This window comes from Lynx rufus, unplaced genomic scaffold (assembly GCF_022079265.1).
Source record: "Lynx rufus isolate CCGP_SWC_20201006 ecotype Redwood Valley unplaced genomic scaffold, mLynRuf1.p SCAF_2, whole genome shotgun sequence".
Taxonomy (NCBI): domain Eukaryota; kingdom Metazoa; phylum Chordata; class Mammalia; order Carnivora; family Felidae; genus Lynx; species Lynx rufus.
In genome coordinates this window covers 104,563,153-104,586,494 of record NW_025814834.1, presented here as the reverse complement: position 1 = coordinate 104,586,494, position 23,342 = coordinate 104,563,153, and the positions used below count along the sequence as shown (strand labels likewise).

General features: G+C 55.8%; 1 protein-coding gene across 1 annotated transcript in view; it reads right to left on the bottom strand.

Annotated features, from left to right (window-relative positions):
- Window positions 1-23,342, bottom strand: part of GLI2 (GLI family zinc finger 2) — a 186,813-nt gene that overhangs the window by 10,455 nt on the left and 153,016 nt on the right. The window contains exons 4-9 of the mRNA XM_047085819.1: window positions 23,016-23,201; window positions 12,537-12,738; window positions 10,759-10,972; window positions 9,407-9,529; window positions 5,880-6,014; window positions 2,173-2,322 (exon numbers count right to left, since the gene is read on the bottom strand). Of these exons, the coding sequence (XP_046941775.1) occupies window positions 2,173-2,322; window positions 5,880-6,014; window positions 9,407-9,529; window positions 10,759-10,972; window positions 12,537-12,738; window positions 23,016-23,201 (1,010 nt within the window). The remainder of the gene's footprint in view (window positions 1-2,172; window positions 2,323-5,879; window positions 6,015-9,406; window positions 9,530-10,758; window positions 10,973-12,536; window positions 12,739-23,015; window positions 23,202-23,342) is intronic.

Sequence of the window (23,342 nt, the reverse complement as noted above, 5' to 3'; positions counted from 1 at the left end):
GCAAATATCCATCAACTGATGAATGGATCAAAATACTAGGATCTATCCATACAATGGACTGTCGTTTAGCCATAAAAGGAATGAGGTATTGGGGCGCCTGGGTGGCTCAGTCCGTTAAGCTTTCAACTCTTGGTTTTGGCTCAGGTCATGATCTCACGGTTCTTGGGTTCTAGCCCCACATTGGGCTCCGCGCTGCTGGTGTGGAGCCTGCTTGGAATTCTGTCTCTTTCCCTCTCTCTCTGCCCCTCCCCCGCGCTCTCTCTCAAAATAAATAAATAAGCTAAAAAAAAAAAGAATGAGGCTACAACATGGATGAATCTTGAAAACATGCTGAGTGAGCAAAGCCAGACACAAACACTACCCATTGTATGATTCCATTTTTATGAACTGTCTGGAACAGGCAATTCACAGAGATGGGGAAGTAGATTAGTGGTTGTCAGGGAATGGGGGAGGGGTGGGGAAGAGAATGGGGAGTGACTGCAAACAGGCATGGGGTTTCTTTTTGGGGGTGATGACGATGTTCTGAAATCAGCTAGTGGTGATGGCTGTACAACTTTGTGAACATACTAAAAATCACTGAATTGTATATATATTTTATTTATTTATTTATTTATTAAAAAAATTTTTTTTAACGTTTATTTATTTTTGAGACGGAGAGAGACAGAGCATGAACAGGGGAGGGTCAGAGAGAGGGAGACACAGAATCTGAAACAGGCTCCAGGCTCTGAGCTGTCAGCACAGAGCCCGACGCGGGGCTCGAACTCACGGACCGCGAGATCATGACCTGAGCCGAAGTCGGACGCTTAACCGACCGAGCCACCCAGGCGCCCCTTTATTTATTTTTTTAATGTTTATTTATTTTTGAGAGATAGAGAGACAGAGACAGAGCGTGAGTGGGGGCGGGGCAGAGAGAGGGAGACACAGAATCCAAAGCAGGCTTCAGGCTCTGAGCTGTCAGCACAGAGCCCGATGTGGGGTTCAAACCCATGGACTGTGCAAGATCATGACCTGAGCCAAAGTCAGACACTGAACCGAGTGAACCACCCAGGCGCCCCTGAATTGTATTATTTTTTTAAAAGGGTGAACTTTATGGCATGTGAATTTTTATCCCAATTAAAAAAAGAAGTTAGCAACAAAGATAGCATATTTCATTGAATCCTGGCTACCACCTATTTTAAGACAGCCTGATTTCAGGGATATTAAAATATATGATATTATATTAATATAATATTAAATGTCTATCTCAGAATTATGAAATACGGTGATTCACGGAGAGGAGTTCCCAGAGGCTTCAGTTGCAACCACATCAGTACATCACTGGACCAACGGCCCTTTTATTTTTATTTATTTAAAACATGTTCTTTAATGTTTAGCTTTGGGAGAGAGAGAGAGAGAGGCAGAGAGAGCGAGAGACACAGAATCCCAAGCAGGCTCCAGGCTCTGAGCTGTCAGCACTGAGCCCCACAAGGGGGTTGAACCCACGAACCGGGAGATCATGACCTGAGCCGAAGTCAGAGGCTTAACGGACTGAGCCCCCCAGGCGTCCCCCACTGGCTCTTTTAAAGAGGGAGCAACCGTGTGTGGTAAAAAAAGGTCTCACCAATCATAGTCACAAATTCTGTTCACTCCATAAGGGAAACTGTCTAAAAGGTCTTTGTGTTCATTTTGTTCACTTAAAAGAAATTAAAAAAAAAAAAAAGAAATTCACCCAAAGTGATTTTGCTCAAGTTGTGAAACCACCAGTGAAACTTTTCTCTGTGCAGGGGTGGGGTGTGGGGGTGGGGGGGGGGCAGACCCCTGGGTGCTGCTAAGGGGGCTCCTGTGTCTGGGGTCTGCCAGCCGCGTGAACTGTGGGGGTGCAGCTGTACCCCGGGGCCCAGGGGCACACGGACACAGGTAGGGAACACCGGCACACACCCCCACTGCGGTGGCCGAGAGGCACACACCCAGGGGGTAAATCAGAGATCTGGGATGGCACACAGGGGCGGAGCCTCAAGAACCCCAGCCCGCCGGAAGGCGCGGGGCAGGAGCGCACAGGACAGACAACATGCTGGAAGGCTGGGTCCCCGTGATGCTGTCCGTGGCCTGTTCAACCCAAGTACACCTGTGGTCAGCCACGTCCAACCCAGCCCCATCACGCGCGAGACGCGGCAGGGAGGAGGGGCCACTCACCGTGCACTTGTGGGGCTTCTCGCCCGTGTGCCGGCGCATGTGCACCACCAGCATGTACTGGGCCTTGAAGGGCTTCTGCTCCCTCGTGCAGGCCTGCCAGCGGCACACGAACTCCTTCTTCTCCCCATGGATGTGCTCGTTGTTGATGTGCTGCGGGAGCAAGCCCATAGGGAGGGGTGAGCCCAGCCACCCACCCCTGCGGACCCCACCTACAAGGCGCAGACGCCCCACCCAGCAAGACCACCCCCTAGGCGCCAGGCCACGCCTCCTCAGGAGTTCTCATTAGCTGCCATTAACCCAAGATCCACTGGGTGATCTCCTTGTCTCGCTGCATTTCCCAATTCTCTGTCCTCAAAGTGACCACCTATGACGGGCAAAGTCATCCCGCTCACCCCAGGCTGGGCTCTAGGCTCCGGTGGTTATGATGATGCTCCTGGGCTGCAAACAGTAGGCACTAAATAACTGTAGTGAGGCAGTCGTGCACTGTGGTTGGTGCACGAGATGCTTCTCCCAAGCTTGCTCCTATTGTCCCAGGAATTCTTAAATACGCTTTTTTATTCCAATGGAAACATCAATGCATCCTCACCTCTGTCTTTGACAGTAACCTGTGAGATGATGGCTCTGCCCCTTTTGGCCAAGGCCCAGATGGTTCTGTGGCCTCTGCAGGGCCCAGGCAGCAAGGGTGGGTGGAGCTCGATGGGGACCCTGACGGTGGGCTCTGGGCGCTGTGTGATGCTGCCCCTGGGACAAAATGCACGGACAGCACGACTGATCTGGAGGTATGGCAAGGGGGAGCCCTGCATCCCAGGGTAGGCGGAGCCAGCAAGCTGCCCTGAGTTGACCCTTTGGATTTTAGTGGTTTGCTTTGATTATTTAACTGAAGGCTGCAGGACTCACTGGAGCAGGGGTATTATTGCCTCTTGGCTTAGGATGTGTGGATATGTGTGGGGCCTCCAGACTTTTATGTCCTTAATCTTTGAGGTGGCTTATTTATCTTGGGGAGTGAAAAAAGGTGGTATAAGTCACTCACACAGTAGTCTGAAAAAGTGTACTGGACCTTGCGTGCTTCCTCTTGCTCTAGGGCTTTTCTCTAAAGGCCACTGGGGAGCCTCCTTGCACCCCCCCCCCATCAAGGTCATGTCCTGTCTGTGTGCGGATAGGGCTGGGCTTGCTTCCCCCAAGGGGGACGGGGAGGGTGAGACACTCAGATCTCGGGGGCCTGTTCTCTCTAGCCCCAGTGCCTTTCCCCTCTCTTTTCTTGGCTCGTCTTCCAGCCTTCACTGCCTCCCACACACCACAACCTCCAATGCAGCAGCCGTTAGCCACCTATGGCTCTTGAGCCCTTCAAATGTGGCTGGTCCCACCCGGGATGGGCTGTTTCAAAGATGGAGAATAAAAAAATAATAATAAGGACGTAAATAAAATATCCCACTAATTTTCGTTTATATTGATGACACATCAAAATGATAATCTTTCAGATATATTGGGTTAAGTAAAATATATTATTCAAATGAACTTCACCTGTTTCCTTCTACTCTTTTTAAAGTGTGCTGCCAGGTTCACATAAAATTATGTGCGTGGTGGACATTTGTGGTTGGCAGCGTCTTTCTGCCGGACCGTGCTGCTGCAGGTCTTTGCAACCTCTGGGGCTGTCCGAGAACTGAGCATGCGGGCCCTGGCAGCACCTGACCCGGAGAAGACAGAAAAGCGCCGGGCCCACACGCCCCCGAGAAACAGGCCCGACCATCATGCATACAAATGCCCATGTTGGAACAAGTAAAATCTACAGCGCTTTGAACTTCCAGGGAAATCTTATCATATTAGCCTCACTTTCCATTTTTAAAGCCTCTCAAATGATAAAAATGCTTCCTGACAATGCCTTTCATTTTTTTCTTATTGGTTTACTTAGCAACAAATTGTTAATAATCGACTGGGGGCTCCAGCTCGCCCGTGTGCCTGCCACCATCCATCTTCCCAGGGAGCGGAGAGAGAGTCACAGCCGGCAGAGGGGCTGGCTCTCTTTTCATAGGGGGCTTCTCTTTCCAGGGCCAGGCGGAGGTGATCACCTCTGCCCACAGAGACAGTCCTGGGCACAGGCAGAAGGCTGCAGCTGAAGCCCTGCTTCCCCCGACTGCCTGTATCTGAGGAACTCCCTTTCTGCTCTTGGGGGCTGGCTTGCTCACCACTATGCACACCTCTTATGTCTGTATCTCTGTTCCCCCTCTGCCCACCCCCACCACTGCCCCACCCGGCCCCTCGTGGTCCCACATGCAGTCCTCTCTCTCTTTCATCTAATCTCCTCTGTCCTACAACTCACAGCCCCAGTGGCCCCTTCTCCATCTCGGAATGGTTTACCCAAAGACGTGGAACAGGTTGAAAAATTATGTTCGAGTTCCAGAAGGGCTTAGGGCAGCCCCATTTCACAGGTGCTATGTCAGCCGCGACAGGTTTGCTGGGAAATTCTGATCTCCTGTGTCCTCACACTTTGGGGGTGGGGAGGGCACCCCAAAGAAAAGAAACCCTGGGTATTTGAAAGCAACTGGCATGACAGGAGGAAGCAGAGGGAGAGGGCAGTGTCCTAAATCCGGAGCCCACAGAGCTGCGGAGAAGCAAACCCCTTTGGGATGGCTTCAGGATGTGAGCAGTGTGAATCGACCCCATCCAGAAATCTGACTGGCAGGCTGGTGTGGGGCTCATCGGTACAGACTCTCTTTCGCCAAGGAGTGTGTGGGTTCGGGGGGGGAGCAGTGTTGGGAGGGTGATTCTTGAAATTAAGCTCTCTTCTGGATGGAGAGGAGAGACACCCGCTCAGGGCTGCTGTGGGGAACAGGGAGGAGGGGGCGGGAGGCTAGCTACCATGCATGAAATGCCATCTGCTAAGTGCTTATGTAGGTATCACATTTAACCTTCACAACTTTGTTAGGTAGGCTTCACCCCCATTACGGGAGGAAAAAAACTGGGGCTCATGGAGGTTAAGTCACTTGTTTGGAACCACTCGGCGAGGTGTGGTGCAGCCAGCCTCTGCTCTCCAAACCTCACAGGTTACCTCTCGACTGCCATCATATGGATGCTGCTGTAGAACAGTTTAGAGTGGGGACCAAGGGACATGACATGAGGGGGCACCCAGGTCCCATGGCCTCTCTGGTGTCCTGAGCAGACAGTACCAGGTATTTCTAAGCAGCCCCCTCTTGATAATGGTATCAACACCCCATCTGTTCTTGTGTACGTTGGGTCTCTGTGAATGGTCTCCAAGAGGAAATTACTAATTCCTTCCTCCATGGGAGGACCTTCTTTCAGGTTTCAGGGTCTGTGTTTATAGATGCTCTCTGGTTTAACTAATCTTATTTCCCTCTTTGTACTGGCTGCTAGGAAGCTCAGGGAAAAAAAAAGATATTTATGTGAATTATAGCTCAGAGCACATAGCTTTTTTTTTTTTTTTTTTAAATCCATTCCACACCTGGCTTCATTTATTGCTCCTTTCTCCTTAATTTTCTCATTTACTTACTTTTGTTTTAATCGCTTATACTATGTATGTGTTTGTAGGCCCCCTTTTAGAAGCAGGCACGGCCCAGATAAATAATTAGGTCTCCCACTTTCAGAGGACGTGGCCCCAGCATCTCCTAGAGCCACCTCCCCCAGCCCCTTCTCCCCCGCAGAGGGCCTGAAGTTCTGTCCGCTGGGCGGGCTGCTAGGGCTTAGAGGCTCACGTGCACCAGCTGCTCCTGGGTGTCGTACTCCTTGGTGCAGTCTTCCCAGTGGCAGTTGGTCTCATAGATGATCACTTCGGCCTCCTGCTTACAGTCGTCCCTGTCCAGGTCTTCCTTGAGGTCAGCCAGCTGCTCCTGGGGGAGGAGCAGAGCAACCCGCGTGAGCCACGTTCAGCCACCGGGCCCTGACGGAAGGTCACTACTGGCCCCGGGCGGTCTATGCCAAGGACCCTGAGCTGGTATGGGTGTGGAGACGCACGCATGCACATGCACGCACACGTGAGCACACATGCATGCACTTGTACACACACACACGTGCATACGTACATGTATGTGCTCAGCCACTTTCCTCAGCTAGCTCCCACCCATCCTTCTCCTGTTGCACAGCTGTCCTGGGGCCCCCCCCTCCTTCCTCTCTAATGCTGGCTTGTCATCACCAAAGTGTCCCATCACATCCTGGGTCAACCAACGTGGCGAGGAGAACAGGAGAAAGGAGGGCAGTGACTTTCGCTTATGTGGTTTGGTTTCCTCCGGGAGAGCCAGGGTGGACCCGCATGCTCGCATGCGATCGCGGTGGGGGCGTTTTCATTTATAGTCTGCACGGGGTCTGCTCCCGCCTGGAGGCAAGAGAACAGCCAACATGCATCTGGGCTGGCCCTTCAGACGACTCACTCTCACACTGTCTCCTCCTTCCAGGACACAGAGCATACCCCGATTCGTGCCCAGGGTTACTGGCATGGTCTCCCAGTGCCCATCCTGTCCTCCCCGCCACAGTCCTAAGACGTGGGCATCTGTGTTCTTGCATCACCGCCAGGAAAATGGGTTCAGGGAGAGGCCACCTTGCTCTCTGCAGGGCACTCAGTGAGTGACAGCCCCCATCTGCACTGGCGTCTCCTCATCAGGACAGGGCCCACGTGTGCCCTGTTCAAGGTGGCAAAAGAAAAGCAGGGGACACAAGGGCAAAGGAAAGGCTGGAAGCGAAGGGGGAGGCACAGACGTGCCAGGCTGGGACAAAAGCCACAGGATGTCAAGGATTCCCCGATACCGCACTGGCTGGCTGGGGCAGGCTCAGAGCAAAGCCAGGCAAAGCAGCAGATGTTAGAACGATGGAATGCTTTCCATTTCACACTATCCACAAAACAGCAGGACTATTCTGTTTTTCCCAAGAGCCTCCGGGCGAAACATTTATAGCCCAGATTAAGGGGGCTGACCTCCCCCACAGTCAGAAGCCCCAACCCCTATGGGCTCTAGAGACCACGAAGCGGAGGCTGTAGCTCGCTCGTGAGCCTCATTACTGATGCTGAGTCCATTTCTGCGAGTGGGGAAATCTGCCTCGTGGCTCCCCGGGCTGGCGGCAGACTCACGCCCCTGACCGACTTTCCACTGGAGCTGCAAAGCTTCTGGTTGCTTCTCAGAGTACTTTCCAGTGAACGCACTTGCCCTGAAAAGGCAAACGATGATGTGCAGTATCCTAAGCTCACGGGCAGCGCTGGGTCCACATTAAAAGGAAGTGCAGGTGCGCCCCTGCCCTGAACCTTTAGCAATGGGGGAGGTCGGTGGGGCTGTGGCCCCCTACCCCTGCTCTGCACTGTCAGAAAAACTGCAAACAGACTTATTATTTCTGTACGTCCCGCTTATTTGAAAGAAGACTTGAAGGAGCTGCCAGGTGGACATGTGAGCGGAAGACGGCGCAGGGGAAGGGGGTGCGCTCGGGGCCTCCAGATGGGGCTGGGCATCATCCTAGCCCACGGTTTTGAGGGCTTAAACAGAGCAGGGATTCATTATGCCGCATGCCTGCCAAGGGAAAGCACGCCCATCCACCTTGCAAATGAGACAGGTCACTGAATCAGGACCCTGAGTGACACAGTGACAACCTCTTGTGATAAACAGCTTTCCTTCCACGGACACATTGGAGGAGCCAGGCCAGGCGGGAAGGAGGGCCCTGTGCTGCCTTTCTGGGTTGGAGGGGCGGGGCAGGGGCTCCCCGGGGCTCCGCGTCTGTCCTCACAGTTCCAGCATGTTTATCTCCCCTGGATATGTGCTGTCCTCATCAATTTCAACGGCCCCCAATGATGGCCGACCTCGTGGAAACCATGCATCATGTGGAGATGCTTTGGCGTCAGCGAGGGGAGAAGAATTTGTCACCAACTCCTCTGTTTGCCTGACAATAACAGGACCCAATATTTCATAAAAATTAAGTGCCCAGAGCATGCCCGATGGTTTACAGGTTTGATAAAGGATGGTCTGACAGATGTAGGGAAGACGGGGGACAGGAGGTCCCCTGCATCCTTGGTGTCAAAGCTGGTGATGCTGTAGTAACAGATGGAGACCATGCCACTGTCAGAGGCCTGGGGGGGGGGGCGGGAGGCTCGCCCGTGGGGTCAGCACTCACACCAAGCCCTTCCTTTCCATGACAGACCTTTGCTGCAAGAACTGGGAGCATCAGCCTGCCATCTCGGAGCATCTGAATAAGTGGCAGGATCTCCAAAGGGACTGGCACAGGGGTTTCAGTCCCGCAACAGACCTGGGCTCTGATTTGCTCCCTCCCTCACCTTCCTGCCAACAATCATCTTCCTTGCCTCCCCTCTGTACCGTACTTCTCGCTCCCTCAGATGTACATCGAGTCATTAGAAATTCCTACTTCATAGTGACTTTGCATCAGGCCCCGTTCAAACTCTACTGACGTGGGGCCGAATCAGCCTCGTCTCCCAAGTGCAGCCTCTCCAAAGCTTTCAGCGCAGTGCAGGCTACAGGCAACATGAGCTAGGAGCTAGGATGGGTGTCTGGGCACATGCGAGTCCTACTAGCCAGGAGAGTCAGGAAAGGTGGAAGTGGCAGTGAAAGGGGCGAGGTGGGGGGTGGAGTTCTAGGGACGGGGAGCAACTGGACAGGGGCCACAGCCATTCAGGGGACAGGAGTGACTGAGTGTGACTGGGGCTTGTGTGAGGGGCTGGGGTGGGGATGGCTGCAGCCCCAGACATCCATCCATCCGTCCATCCATCCATCCATCCATCCACTCATCCATCCATCTATCCACTCATCCATCCATCCATCCATCCATCCATCCATCCGTCTATCCATCCATCCATCTGTCCATCTATCCATCCATCCATCCATCCATCCATCCATCCACTCATCCATCCATCTATCCACTCATCCATCCATCTATCCACTCATCCATCCATCCATCCATCCATCCATCCATCCATCCGTCTGTCTATCCATCCATCCATCTATCCATCCGTCCATCCATCCATCCACTCATCCATCCATCCATCTATCTCTCCATCCTCCCTCCATCATCCATCCATCCATCCATCCATCCGCCCATCCGCTCTTTCATGCAGAACGTGTTTGATGAGCATGTAACGTGCAGGGTGCTGGGGACACAGCTCTGGTCCTCCCTGAGCTCACGGTATCCCCGCCCTCTCTGGTTCACTCATTCATGCAGGCAGCTGTCCGTTCGTCCATTCACCACCAGGTCCGCTCACCCAGCTGGAGGACGGCCAGGACAGCCAGTAGGTTACCTGTGTCAGGGTCAGCGGGGAGGCTGGCCGCAGGCCCTCTGCCTCTGTCTTGACCTTGCTGCGCTTGTGAATTACGATGGGGTTCACGGTGCTGCTCACAGCCGATTCGCTGTTCTGCTTGTTCTGAGGGAGGGAGCAGGGGAGTCCGTCATGCAGGGGCAGGGTGGGGACACCCCAAGTTCTGTTTGGGCTTTACCTCAGGGATCCTCCCCACGTAGGTTGGGCCAGCACTTCTGTTTGAAGTTTCAGAAGCCGGGTCTCCCGACTTGGTCCTCTGGCTGGGGGGCACAGCCACGAGAGAGCCCAGAGCTCGGCCTTCCAACCCCCCCCACCACCTCCCTGGGAATGGAAAAGAAACCCTCTCTTTGCGAAATGTGGGCCTTCACTCCTGTTCCAGCAGCCTCAGCTTCTCAGCCCTCTGGAGCAGGGGGTCTTGAAGCATGAGAGCAGAAGAACAGGGCCGGGCCAGCCCGGGGAGCAGGAAAGAAGGGCCTGGTCACAAGAGCTGATAGCTACTGTCTGGGGGGAGGTGCCAGGTGGACACCTGGAGCCCTGGGGTGGAGAGGGAGGGCGTCCTGGAAGAGGCGCTGCTCCAGACAGGGTGGGGTCTTGCCTTCGTCCCAGCACATGCTCACCTCTGGGCTCCGCCCTGCCAGGTGGCTGGCCTGGGAGGTGGCGCGACCTCGAGAACTGTCATCGTGAACGTTAGCCATGATCCGGGTCCCCACGGGGCTCTGCGCACCCAAGCTCAGGTATGCGCACAACGACCCGATTAGGCGGCAGGCCCCACTCCGCGCATGCGTTAGCCCAGGCTGAAAGATGCTTCCAGCGAGTTGGGGTCCAAAACGCAGTCTGGCGGAGTCCACAACTGTGTCCTTCCACGCCCCGATACTGCCTCTAAAACCATTTCCTCATGTGCAAAATGGGGCTTCATTCAGCAAAAAATAATGGCGCTTACTGTGTGCCTGGCACTGTACCAGCACACCCTGCCACGTCGAAGTCCTGCTGGAGAGCTCAAGTAAGATGGCCTTTGGTCAACCTAGGCTCTAAGTACCGAGTACATTGTATTCTGTCTGCCAGAGCCTGAATTCTAGGGTTGCTCCGTCTACTCATTATGTTGATAGGACAGGCGACCACAGAATTTATAGGCCAGGCACTTGCCAGCGAAAGTGAGGGTGTCAGGACCCCGCCCAGGTCTCCTGATCCAGCATCCGGCCCTTTTGATCCCGTGGCCTATCGCCAGAAGGCATCCCACCAGTCACACCTGAGCGGGGAGTCCTTCCACAAGTTCCCGGCATGAGACGGCAATGATCAGCTCTCGTGGGGCCCCGGGAACCCGGGGACCCACCTACCTGGGTGGCGTTGCTCAGACAGGTGGCGCTGCCGCTGAGCTGGGTGGGCGTGGCATTGATGGAGGCGAGGGCCATGGGCTGCTGGGCCAGGAAGGTGGGCGAGGGCTGGATCAAGGGCGGGGTGTGTCCGAAGGCTGAGCCCAGGCCCCTCTGCTGGCTCAGGATCTGCTGGTAGGCCACCGGGTTGATGGGGTGGGGGAAGGTGAAGGCTGGGCTGCAAAGGAGAGCAGGCAAGTCACGGAACGGAGTTGGGGGGGGGGGGCGGAGGCTGTTTGGTCAAGGCTTCCTGCGCAGAGAGGACCCTGCCAGGGATCGGGAGGGGCGTGTTGCTTATCTTGCGGTCAGCATGGCTTTACCTGGCTCAAGACCCACCACTGTTTGCCATCTCAGGCCTCACGGGCTGTGCTCGCCTGCAGGCCATGCCCCAAGACCCAGCCTTCACCCCAGGGAGGGGCCAGGCGCCATCTCAGGCCTACACCCCAGCCCTTCACCTCTCTGACGCCTGAGAGGCATCCCCGACCATCTGAGCCCCACTGGGCCCTGAGGCCGCTTCTGATGCCCGCTTGTCCAGGACACATGCCCTGGGCCCTGCAGCTCACATCACCCCCTCTCTTCTTTCACTTCTGCTGCACCTCTAGGTTCTTTTATGCCATCTGCATATGAGCCCTCTCTCCAGAACACGATACTGCGGAAGTAATGCGGACCTCCAAGGCTAAGCCATATAAGACATGTGGCTTGGGTGGCTCGGTCAGTTGAACGTCCAACTCGTGGTCTCGGCTCAGGTCATGATCTCAAGGTTCATGGTATGGAGCCCCTCATTGGGGCTTGAGATTCTCTCTCTATCTCTCAAAATAAGTACATAACTTAAAAAGAAAAAGACATGTGGCTTCCTCCTTGCTCTCTCCTGCATCAGTCACTCGGGGCGGGGGTGGGGGAGCCAGCCGCCATGCAGTGAGGAAGCTCAAGCAGCCTTATAGAGAGACTCCCGTAACGTGAAATAAAGGCAAGTCTTCAGGTGCCTTACAGCCCTGGCCGACACCTTCAGCGCAGGGTCGTGAGACCCAGCGCCAAGCCAGTCTCATTTTCTTGACCCCAAGAAACAGTTCGAGATGGTAAATGCTCGTTGTTGCTTTAAACAGCTAAGGTTCGGAGTAATTTGTTTTGTAAAAAAAGACAGCCAACATCCTTGTTACCACTTCGATCTCTGCACGTCCCAGCGCCAGGCTCTCCTGACATTCCTCACACCTCCTGGTCTCCCTGAGGAGGGTTGCGGGGAGGAAATGAGTTGAGTCAAGGTGGTTGGGTCTGAGTCCTTGGAACAGCCATGGGCTGCACGGTGGAGGGGGGGCGGGGTGGGGACAAGGGCGAATGGTGTGAGGTCTGGGTGTGCCGTGCTGTGACCACAGCGGGAAGCTGGCTGCCTGCTCGGAGACCTGGCATGGCCCAAGTTGGCGTCACAACCTGCGCCACCAATGGCTGTGGCTGCCATAAAACCTTGGGTTTTATGGTTGACTCTTTCGTGCCAGGCCCAGTAAACATACTTTTCACATCAGAGAGTAGCTTTGCGGGATGAGCGGACATAGGAAGACGTACTCGAATGTTGGCACGTTGCCACATCATCGTGGTCGGTGTGGAATTCAGGGAGCGGTTGCAAGCACACCGACTCACAAATGCAACGTGTCCTGTCTTTCTCCACGGGTCGAAAGCATGGGCCCTCCCCCACGTGGCCCCCAGCCCACCTTCTGGGGCTCGGCCGCCCGCATGCCGGCTGGGCTCACCTGAGGGTGCCTGCTGACAGGTGGCCGTAGGAGCCGCTGGCCGCCGAGCTGCTGCGGGAGTTGTTGATGTAGGCCACCAGCGAGTTGGGTGACGTCCGGATCATCCGCTGCAGGTCCAGGCTGGCGTCTGACAGCGGGGAGATGGACAGCGCCCGCTTGCGGCTCAGGCGGGGGGTCACCCGTGGGCTGGAGAAGCGCGACACTGTGGGGACAGCCAACCCCAGGCATCACTGTGCTTGTAGGGGGTAGAATTGGGGAAGGGGGACTGGTGGGGGGGGGACATCGGGAAGAGCCTTTGAGGACGGTGTAATGAGAACCACAGCTGGGGGCTCTTGGGCAAGGGCCCTGGCCTCTCTCCAACTCAGTCTGCTTATCTATAGAATGGGATGGATCCATGCATGACGTGGTGGGGGTGTGAGAAACACAGGTCAGATGCTTGGGGGAGAGAATAGGTTCGCTGCACATAAGTTAGTGCCTTTACTATTAGTTTTGCAGGGAGCGGGGCTGGATTCAGCAACGCTGAAGGCGTAGCAGCTAAGTGTTGAAGAGCTTGGTGGCCACGAGTTGAATCCACCTGTGAAGCTAGCGCGAGGTCGAGAAACAGGCACGGCCAGCGTCCTTCCAGACCCACCCCAAGGGCAGCCACTATCCTGGCCTCTGGAGTTGCCCGAGGCTTCGAGAACCTGTCACCTTAAACACTCTTCATGCACAGGCACGCACCCCAGCCACCACCCCACCGCTCTCTCTGACGGCCCCTCGCATAAGCTCTCACCCCTCACCGGTAAGGGACTGCGGGAAGGAAGACAGCCTGAACCAGAGGGGGGGGCTCCTTGACCCTGGGGTCACACTCTCCCGCCTGGCTCCAGACTGCGCCCCCGCCCCCCAGTCAGGGTTCTGGCTCTCTCCTCTGGACAAACAATGGACTAGAATAAACGACCTGCCAGTGTCACCGGGCAACTCCCACATGCTCTGTGTCTGCCCTTTCCAGACCCTCCCTGAGCCCTGGGTTCCTCTCTGTGCAAGGGTCTCCTGGATCTGACCCCTGGGGCTGTGGTGAGGAGTACATTACACAGCAGGGGCACCTAAACGCTTTGCCATGCCCCTGCATTTCTGGATATCGGCACCGACACCTCTTTCTGTGCCCCTTCGGGGGCCTCCAGGTTCCCTTTGGGCTGGAGGGGTTGCCTGTAGACAGCTCCAGAGGCTATTGGTGCACACCTCTGCTACACGCAGCCTGCCTCCATGCCTGTGCTCGGCCGTTCCTGGGCTCGTGATGCCCGCCTTCTTCCCTTCTGTCCGCTCAGAGCTGCTTAGACCCCACAGGTGCTCCTCCTCTAGGGAGGCGGCAGGTTGCCCTGGCTGCAGGGTTGGTGTGTTGGTGCCTTGTCCCCACAGCTGTGGGGGCACTAAGGGCAGGGCTGACGGCCTGGGGATCTCTGAGCCCCCATCCCCAGTGCCGACCAGCCCCTGAGAAGGTTCGGGGCCTGTTTGGCCTGTGTGAGTGCATAGAGCCCCCCAGCTACCAACAGCAGAAGCCTCAGCAGAGCCCCTGCCCACGACCTCATGCCCCCAGGTCCCCTGCTGGGCCCTGGGGGCACCCATGCCTGGTGCTCCTCCGACCCCTCGCCCTTGGCAAACCCGGGAAGCCCCTTTCTTCCTGGGCCACTGGGATAAACAACCTCTGACGGGAGTTGGCCTGATGCCTTTCCATTGTTACCTCCTTCATGACTGAGTCTGCCCTCAAAGCCCCCTGCAGGTTCCCTTCCTCTCCCCCTCCTCCTATTCCCCCCAGCCCACTGCTAGCCTGGGTCATCCCAGGGCCCTTAGCTAATTGCTGTCCCATCCACATTCCTCACCGCAGCCCAAGAGAGCTTTTTAATGTGTAAATTGAATCATGTCCCTGTGCCCCCCTGCCCTGACCTTTCCAAAGCTCCCAGTACTATTAGGAAAAAAGCCCAAATGCTCAGGGTGGCTTTTGCTTGGAGGCCCTGTGGGTGCCCCCTGCCCACCTCTCCAGCTTCATCCTGCCCACCTCCCAGGCTCTGCTCCAGCCACCTCCCAGCTCCCTACTCCTGTCACCTGTCTTCTGGCACAGGGCCTTTGCACATGCCCATTCCTCTGCCTGAAGTGCTCTCCCTTCCTCTCTGTGCTCAGACCTCCATGGGTTATCACTCTCCCAGGGAGAGCACCCTGACATCCTGATTGGGAAGTTACCCCCATCCCAAACGGGGGGGGGGTCACGTTGTCAAGTCCGCATGCACCGGTGTGGTTATCTGATTGCTTCTGCCCCTCCCACCTTTATGCATCAGGGACTTGGGTCCTTTCCCCCCACCGTTATATGCATACACATACACATATGCATCCATTCGGTGGTGAGCCCGAGTGGAAGATGGCAAATGTTGAGCCGTGGACACAGGTGAGGGACAGCAGAATCACAGCCAGGGCAAGTCAATATTTATGCACTGCCCTGAAGGTGCTGGGTACTGTTCTGAGCACTCCAAGGTATTAAGTTGTTTAATCTTTAAAGTATTCAATAGCGTCAACTGCCCTAGAAGGAAGGAACTATTACTACTGTCGTTTTACGAATAACAGAGGCCATGCAGCCAGGGGAAGTGCAGAAGTAGACTTGGAAGTCAGGCAGTTGGCCACCAAAGCACTCAGCACACCGCCTCCGCCCAGGGTAGAGAGAAGATGCACCTTGCGGGGAAGGATGTGCTTGGAGGTGGGGGCTGGGGTGGTCAGATGCACATACACACCATGTGGGAACACACAGCTGGGCCACACCAAACCCAACACTCAGCCTCCTGAGCCTCTGTTTGCCCATCTGTACAATGGGGGCGGTACAGCTTGGCTTGCAGAGTTATCTCGAGGACACCAGCAAACCACCAAAGTGCTGAAAGCCCAGCAGACCTTCTAAAACGAAACTGAGAATTAACGTCGCTTCTTCAGGGGCGAGGAGGACGATTTTGATGGGCAGGATGAGCGTAAAGCTAATACTGGAGTGAGGGACAGCAAGTCTAGAAAACACAGTTGGGCCACACAGCAGTACGTCTGTCACTACAGCATTCACTCATCTGTCCATTCATCCGGGCTCCTCTAGGCTTCTTTGTTCTTATTTACTGAGTTCACTCCCTGTCGGTCCTCACTTCCAAGGAAAATGAAAGATGCAAACGTGAATCCTCCCAAAGAGTCCTGTCACTTACGAACCGAGTGGCAAATGGAGAGACACGAGGTGGGAGGGACAATCCAACATCCTGTAGACTAAGAAATACACTCATCCTTCTAATGCATGTTCTAAAAAAAGACTTTGCTGCTAATATTTGGATTCCCACCCTCTCACGTGCCCCTAACAAGAGGAAACAGGGCAAATCTGACAGTGATATTCATCTCTGTTATTCCCACCCCTCGAGGGAAATATGTTTATTAATGTGCCTCTTCCCTTGATAAATTACTAAATAGAAAGAAAATCCTGGCACTCATTTCCTGTGGCTTCTCCTGTGATTTATGACCGGGGACTGGCAGAGCTGTTGCGTCCATTCATCTGTGGATGAGCCTGCGCCGATTTCTGTCAGCCGCCGGGGGGGACCGGACACCAGCCTGCCCTCACCCGGGCAGATGCCCCATGCTACCCACTCCTGCTGCCGCTTGCATCTGGATCCTGTTTCAGCCACTACGTCTTTCTTTTGCTCATTCATGTGTTAGTTCATTCACCCATCAGAGCCTTGTCGTGGTGACGGTATGGCAGGCATCGGGCTGGACGCTTTCGGGGATTGCAAGCAAGGGGGGGGGGAGACCCTCGGCCCTGCCCTCCTGTGAAGCTCACTGTCCAGGTGAGAGAAGAAAATGGTGCCCAGAGCACTGGGCAGGGCTCCTGGGATTACTAGGTAACTCCAGAGTGCTTGGGGACATCGCTGCTTTCCCTGGGGGCAGCCGGGAAGGGCAGGAGGTTTGAGAACGGGCCCCTGGTGCAGGCAGACCATGTTCTGACCCTGCTTGACTGCTCTGATCTGGGTGACTTTGGGCGAGGCTCTGAACCTCCCTGAGCGCTGCTTCCTCACCTGGAAGATGGGCCAACAGTATCCACCTCTGGGTTGCTATGGGCTTGTGACCAGCATGTCACCCGAGCTCGGGGGGGGGGGGTGTCCCAAGGACCCAGGAACCTGGAATGAGGGCGGCAGGAGGAAGCAGGGGCTGGCTCCCCAGGACGTGGGCGGGGCAGGTGGGGCACCAGCAGTGGAGAGAGCTGTGTCCCAGCACCACCTCCCAGGAGGCCTTTCTGTGCCAGATGCTGTCCTGAGCGTGGGACTGGGACACGCCCCCCTGGCGGTGGCAGGACACAGCCTCGTGGCCTGGCTCGTGGGCCCTGGGTCCTCACCGGTTAGGGAGCATCCCTGCACAGACCAGCCCCGCCCACATACCTTCTGGACTCACTGAGGAAATGCTCTAAGGAAACCCAACTGGAGGACCTCAACCTGCCCCACACTTAGCCGTCCGCAGCCCCCTCACCCCCTCTTATGGGGGGATTGAAAACACCTCGGCTTTGGAGCCCAGAGGCTTGGGGTTGAGACTGGCCGGCACCATTTCCCAGTTCTGTGATGTAGACAAATTTAGGGCTCAGGCTCAGGGCCTCGGCTTCCTCGCCTGTAAAGTGACTTCGTGTCTGTGCCGGTTCACCAGGTGACCCACATACACTACCTAGCCCGGGTCTGCACACAGCAGTCCTGCCCCTCGGGGAACCTGTGGCCTGCTCTCCTCTGCCTCAGTCTCCCTCCCGTCTGCAGGCTGGGCACGGACTCCCGGCCCGACTGGGGCCTCCGGCAGTCCCTCCAGTGGCTCCTCCTGCCTCTCTGTGGTGTGATCAATGTAATTGGTCTCTGAAAACCCCCTTGGACCCGCAGGCAGCATAAAGAACGGGCGTCAGAACGGAGGTGACATCCAAGTCAAATTAGTGTCAATATGACAATAAAATATACAGCTTGGAGGAAATATGGGCTGTAAACAGACAACATTTCAATCGGAAACATTTCAATCTTCTCAGTGTGGTGGGAGGAGGGGGTGGGTTGTGGCGGCTCCCACACTGCCGTGCAATCACCAATATTCAACAGCATAAAACAAGAACATTCCATTTTAAGGCCCCGGTGACAACCGGTGAATTCCCCGCCCTCCGGAGAACCAGTAGGCAGAGCGATAGCCTTGGACTCCCTGACCGCTGATCTATTACCTCCCAGCACAGTATCACTTTCCACTCTTCCTGCTATAAATCAGCCTCCTTTAAGAACAAGAGGCAACGGGCCTCCATCGACCACCAGGAGGCTGAGAGGCCCCTGGCCAGGGAGGGACGTGGGAGATGCCCTTTGTCCAGCCTGCAGCCTGGTCCTGGGACCCGGGAGCAGGGCAGGGCTTGGATTTTCGCTGCAGCGAGAGCCCCGGCAGAGGCCCCCTCTGCCTTCCTGCCTGCCCCACACCACCGTGGGGATCTCCTCGACGCACGCTCAACCCAGATGAGGTTATTTTGGGCTTGACGGAGGCAAGGACACGGACGTCTTCCTCAGAGCATATCTGGTTTCCCATATGAGAAAAAATACAAGGTTCTATTTTAAGGTCTATTTATTTAACCCCAAAAGGTGAATGTATGAAAAATGCAAGGATTATTACACAGAGCCACCCGTGGAACTTATCGAGCACCACGAGGGCACGACTTGGCATGCTATGCACCATTGTGTATGCCTGGCACATAGGAGGTGCTTAAGAAATACCCCCAGAATGAATGAGAGAGAGAGAGAGAGAGAGAGAGAGAGGGCTCAGTTTCCTGAACTTCCCACAAAGTCATGAGGCCCCCTGTACCTGCACAGAGCTTACCTGTCATGGTCATGGTTATAAGAGGCTTTCTAACATGAACACACGTATTCTCGGAGAGTCTCAGGACCCTTCCACAGGTGGCCTCTGAGCCTGCACAATTCTGTGACCGCCTGAGCAAAAAGAAGGTCTACACTTCACTGGGTGGACTAAAGCTTCCTGGGAGGGTCTCTCCCCACACCCATGCAGCTGGGACCAGCAGGAGCTGGTGGGTTTTCCCTGCTCCCCAGTTTATAGGAAGGGAGAGGCTGGGGATACTCCAGAGGCTGACCTGAGCTGTGCGCACTGGGGTCTAATAGATGCATGTGAACAACACATCCACTTGGGCATCAGAGCTGAACAGAAATGGTTAAAACATTAAAAAAATTTTTTGATGTTTATTTGTTTTTGAGAAAGAGAGACAGAGCGTGAGCGGGGGAAGGTCAGAGAGCGGGAGACACAGAATCTGAAGCAGGCTCGAACTCACAGGCTGTGAGATCATGACCTGAGCCGAAGTCGGACGCTTAACCGACTGAGCCACCCAGGCGCCCCAGAAATGCCTAAAACATTTTTAGAAGCAGAAGCAAATGTTCTGGTTGTAGTTCAAACTGGCTTGAAAAAAAAAAAAAAGAACCGTATTAAGTAATGACAGATACAGGATATTGTGTCGGCCTACTCTTAATTTCCTTGGATCGTAAGGGATTGGGACCAAAGGAAAAGAGTCATCTGTTCCTGAAATCCTTTAGGGTTCAGAACCGCGCCCCCCCCACCCCCCCCCATCCCCTGCCAAGCCTCACCCCCAGCCTCAGCAGATCTGGGGTGAGAAACTGATATGCCTGCCCAGGTCCGGGATGGAAACTTCCCTCTATACCCTGAAGACAATCACGTTCCCGAGAGGAGAGGTGGAGAAAGGATGGTGGGTGGGTGTGATGAGTCCAACGCGAGCGCAGCGCTCTCACGCCCACTGATGAGCTCACCTCCCTTGCTCCTGCTCAGCCCCAGATGCTGCCAAATGCTGAGCGCCCCTGAGAACAAAGCTGCCGTGTTCCCGGCCACCTCCCCAGCTCCCTGCAAAGAGCCGACAGCTGCTTGACCCCGGATAGTTCCCCAATTAGTTTGCATCTTTCTATCCTAGGTTTTTTGGTGACCACCACTCACTCACTCAGTCACTCTGCAAACACAGAGGCCTGCTCCTTGGCTGCCATGCTCCCGGACCTGGGGAACCCCCCAGTTTGTCAACGGAGAAGCAGCAGCCAGTTACAGCCCCGCAGGTGGGAGGGAGGGAGCGCGAGCAGAGCTGACGCGGTTGAGCTGGGGCTGGATCCGGGTGGTGTCTCAGAAGTGGCGGCTGACTGGGGTCCGAACACACACGGAGCAGAAGCGAGCTGGGCAAGCCCGCAGGGAAGGGCATTGCAGGCAGAGGGAGCAGAGCAATTGTCTGGGAGGCTTCATTTGGAGCCGGGCGGTGGGAGGCCGTGTGCGAGGAGGGGGAGGGGCGGGGAAGACTAGGCTGCAGGGGAAGGCCACTCAAGCCGGGTTATAAAGCCTGAATCTTGCCCTGAGGGTGACGAAAGCCACAGGGATGCAGAATGACGGAGGGGATGAGAAATTACTGCGAGGCAGCCGTGAGGAGCCCGAGCTGAACGGCAGTGCTGGGAAGGTGGCAAATAACAGGACCGCTGCGGGGGGTTGACGACTCAGACGTGGCAGGCCTGGGGCTGGGACGGATGGGAGGCATGGGGCGGTGGCCACGAGGAGTTTTGGCACTAGGCTAAGCACGCGGTGGACAGCGACACAGGCAATCGATAGACAAAACTCCCACAGGAGGGGAAGATGTGAACGAGGGAAAAGGCTAGAAAGACACAGGAAGTAGTGTTGATGGAGTCGCTCCTGCACGCCAGGCACTGGCCAAGTTCACATGCACGACCTTACTCAGTAGTGTGTTTAGTCCAACTGGCATGTGGGGCTAGGAATCACTGTCCGGACCCCATCCGGTGCCCCCGGCTCCCTTGGGTCATCTCCCACGGTGGGGACGCGCACAGGCAGTGCTGGCTTAGATGTGTCTGCAGCTCACTGCCCCAACTCCCTTCCCAAGGCCACCCCAAAGGGCAGCATCCACTCTGGCCCGGCTGCTCTAGGCCGAGCTGGAACACGTCTGACCCAGCAGGCCCTCCCTGAGGCCATGGCTCTTGGGGTGACAGATGTGTGGTGCTGCCTGGAGGCAGTGTGCCCAAGGGAAGAGCCAATGTGTTGGTGATAAACAGCGGGGCTTGAAACCCCAACTCACAGCCTAGGCAAGTCACACGACCCCAGTGTGCTCATCTTAAAGTAGAGATGACAATTCCAGCCTCAGAAGACGGCTGAGGGCAGTCACAGGGCAGGTGCTCATGTTGGCTGACTCGGCCTCTCCTGCCCTCTGGGGACACCTGCCTGACCAGACCCTCTGCCGTGGTTTGTCTGTGTCTGCCCGCTGTCCAGCTGGCCTGGTGCCGGCCACCCTGAGGCCTTGGGAGGCCCTGCGTGGGGGGATGTGACGTTCGGACGTGGCTATTTGAGGACTAGTTGCATTGTACCTGTTGTCTGGTTTCTAATTTTGACAAGTGGCCTGTACACACAGCTTTACTTGAGCCCCACCCTCGCCACCTGCTGACACGCCGCCTGCCTCCCTGTGGGGAGCACCAGAGGGCTATGGAGAGGCACAGGGGCGGGACAGACCCAGGGATCACATTCTGATGGCATCCCTCAGGCCATGTCAAGGTGATGGGGCCGTGAGAGCCAGTGTTGGGAGAGGCTCCAGGGCTCTTCCCCAGCAACACTCTTGTGGGGAAACAGGTAGTGCCCAGCGGGGTTCAGGAGCCACACGAGGTCGCTCTTGTAAGTGTGAGGCGAGAAGGGCAGAGAGAGACAAGAAGGATCCAGAAGAGGGGAGAGGAGGGAGAAGGCGTGTGTCCTGGAGGAGGCAAGAGCTCAGCCAGGTCTTAGGAAGCGAGGGGCTCAGCTTTGCCCCAGGCAATAAGGGGGAGCTGCAGTGGCTGGTGTGGACAGCCAGTACTGGGGGACAGGAGGGGGCTGAGGGGTGCAGGGACCCACCCTGAGTCACGCGGCCCGGTAGGTACCAGGCCATCCCTCTCTGGCAGGTCTCCCCTGGGCCTGCGTGCTCCCGGCCATCGGGGACTGCAAAAGCCGTCCCAGGCAGAGCTGGAGGAGGATAAATCTGCAGAAGCCGCCTGCCCCCCCTGCCCCCTGCCGCTGTGGTTTCTAGCTCCACTGCCTGGCCTGGATCCCTGGGTATCTCTGGGCTAGGCTCCAAGAGCAGCAGGTAGAGTGGCATTAACTGGGGGAGGCGGGCACTTAGCCTTTCCCCCTTCCTCTCTCCTCCAAGAGGCGGGGGCTCCATGCTGATCCCAGGGGCTCATGGTCAGGGGGCCAGGCCACAGGCTCCTCTGTGAAATCAGGATAGTATTTGGTGGGAAGGAAAGACTTGGTATTTTAGGGACACCCAGAGCATTACCTACCCAGAACACTGGATATCCTGCCTGCCAGACGTGCCCTGCCTGCAGCCTCCAGCTCAGTCACTAACTGTCCAATTGTTCAGACCCAAGACCCTGCTGTCGTCCTTGATGCCCTTCTTTCTTCCTAACTCCTCATCTGGTCTGGGGACAAATCTTGTGGCTCTATCGAAAATGTGATCGCTTCTCCACACCTCCACTACCTGGACCTTCTGCTTCCACCTTGCCCTTAAGCCTTCTCAGATCAGCAGCCGCAATGGAACTCCTTTTAAGAATAAGTCTGATCTCAGGGCACCTGGCTGGCTCAGTCAGTTGAGTCTGACTTTGGCTCAGGTCATGATCTTGTGGTTCTTGAGTTCAAGCCCCGTGTTGGGCTCTGTGCTGACAGCTCAGAGCCTGGAGCCTGCTTCGGATTCTGTGTCTCCCTCTCTCTCTCTGCCCCTCCCCTGGTCGTGCTCTCTCTCTCTCAAAAATAAATAAATTGTTAAAAAAAAAAAAGTCAGGTCTCATTACTCCTCTGTCCAATCCCCCTCCAAGGGTCCCATGATGCTTAAGCCAGACAAAGTCTTTCCAAGCCCTGACCAGCCTGCACAACCAGCCCCAGAAATCTGGCCTCACCCTACTCCTGCCCCGCCCACTCACTGGGTGCCAGGCATGCTGGCCTCCTGGCTTTTTCTTGAACTCAGAGGACATGCTGCTGCCTCAGGCCCTTTGCACTTGCTGTTTCCCTGCCTGGATCATTCTTTCCACATATTTCTGTACTGCTCACCTCTTTTAATTCTTGCTTGAATATCATTTTCCCAGGGAGGATTTCTCAATTTCCTCATTCAAGACTATACCCACCCCCCACCCCCCACTTCACCCCAGTGCTTCCTACTCCATTCTTGGCTTTGTCTCTCCCTATCACGTTGTAAGTTCCATGAAAGCAGAAACGAGTGTGTTTTGTTCCCCAGTCTGCAATTGCTAAAACATGTCCTGGCTTGCGGCGACTCACTAAGTGTTTGTGGGAGTTGCTCAGACTCGGTCCCCTGCGGACAGCAGTCATGGCAAGGATCCCAGACCACTCCTTAGGGCTCCTCACCCACAGAAGGAGTGGCGTCCCCTCTCCCGCTCCCCGCCCCCGCCCAGCACTCACCATCCACCGGATTGAGGTAGTCGTGGAGGTGGGGTGCACTGGCGGCACCCCCACTCTGCACCAGCAGGTCCCCGTATGGTGCAGGGTGGCCCGCCATGAGAGTCATCTGGTGGTAATAGTCTGAGGGGTTGGTGCCCGGAGGGGGGAGGCCAAACAGTCCCCTCTCCTTGAGGTGCTCGTGGGCCACTGTGGGCAGGAGGGAGGGAGAGAGAAAGAAGCCATCAGGACACGGCACCAAATAGAGAAACACACATAAGGCTTCGCGAGCTCCCCCTAGTGCCCGCCGGTCCTTCCTCTGCCCCTGGGTCCCCTCCCCCAACTGAGCAG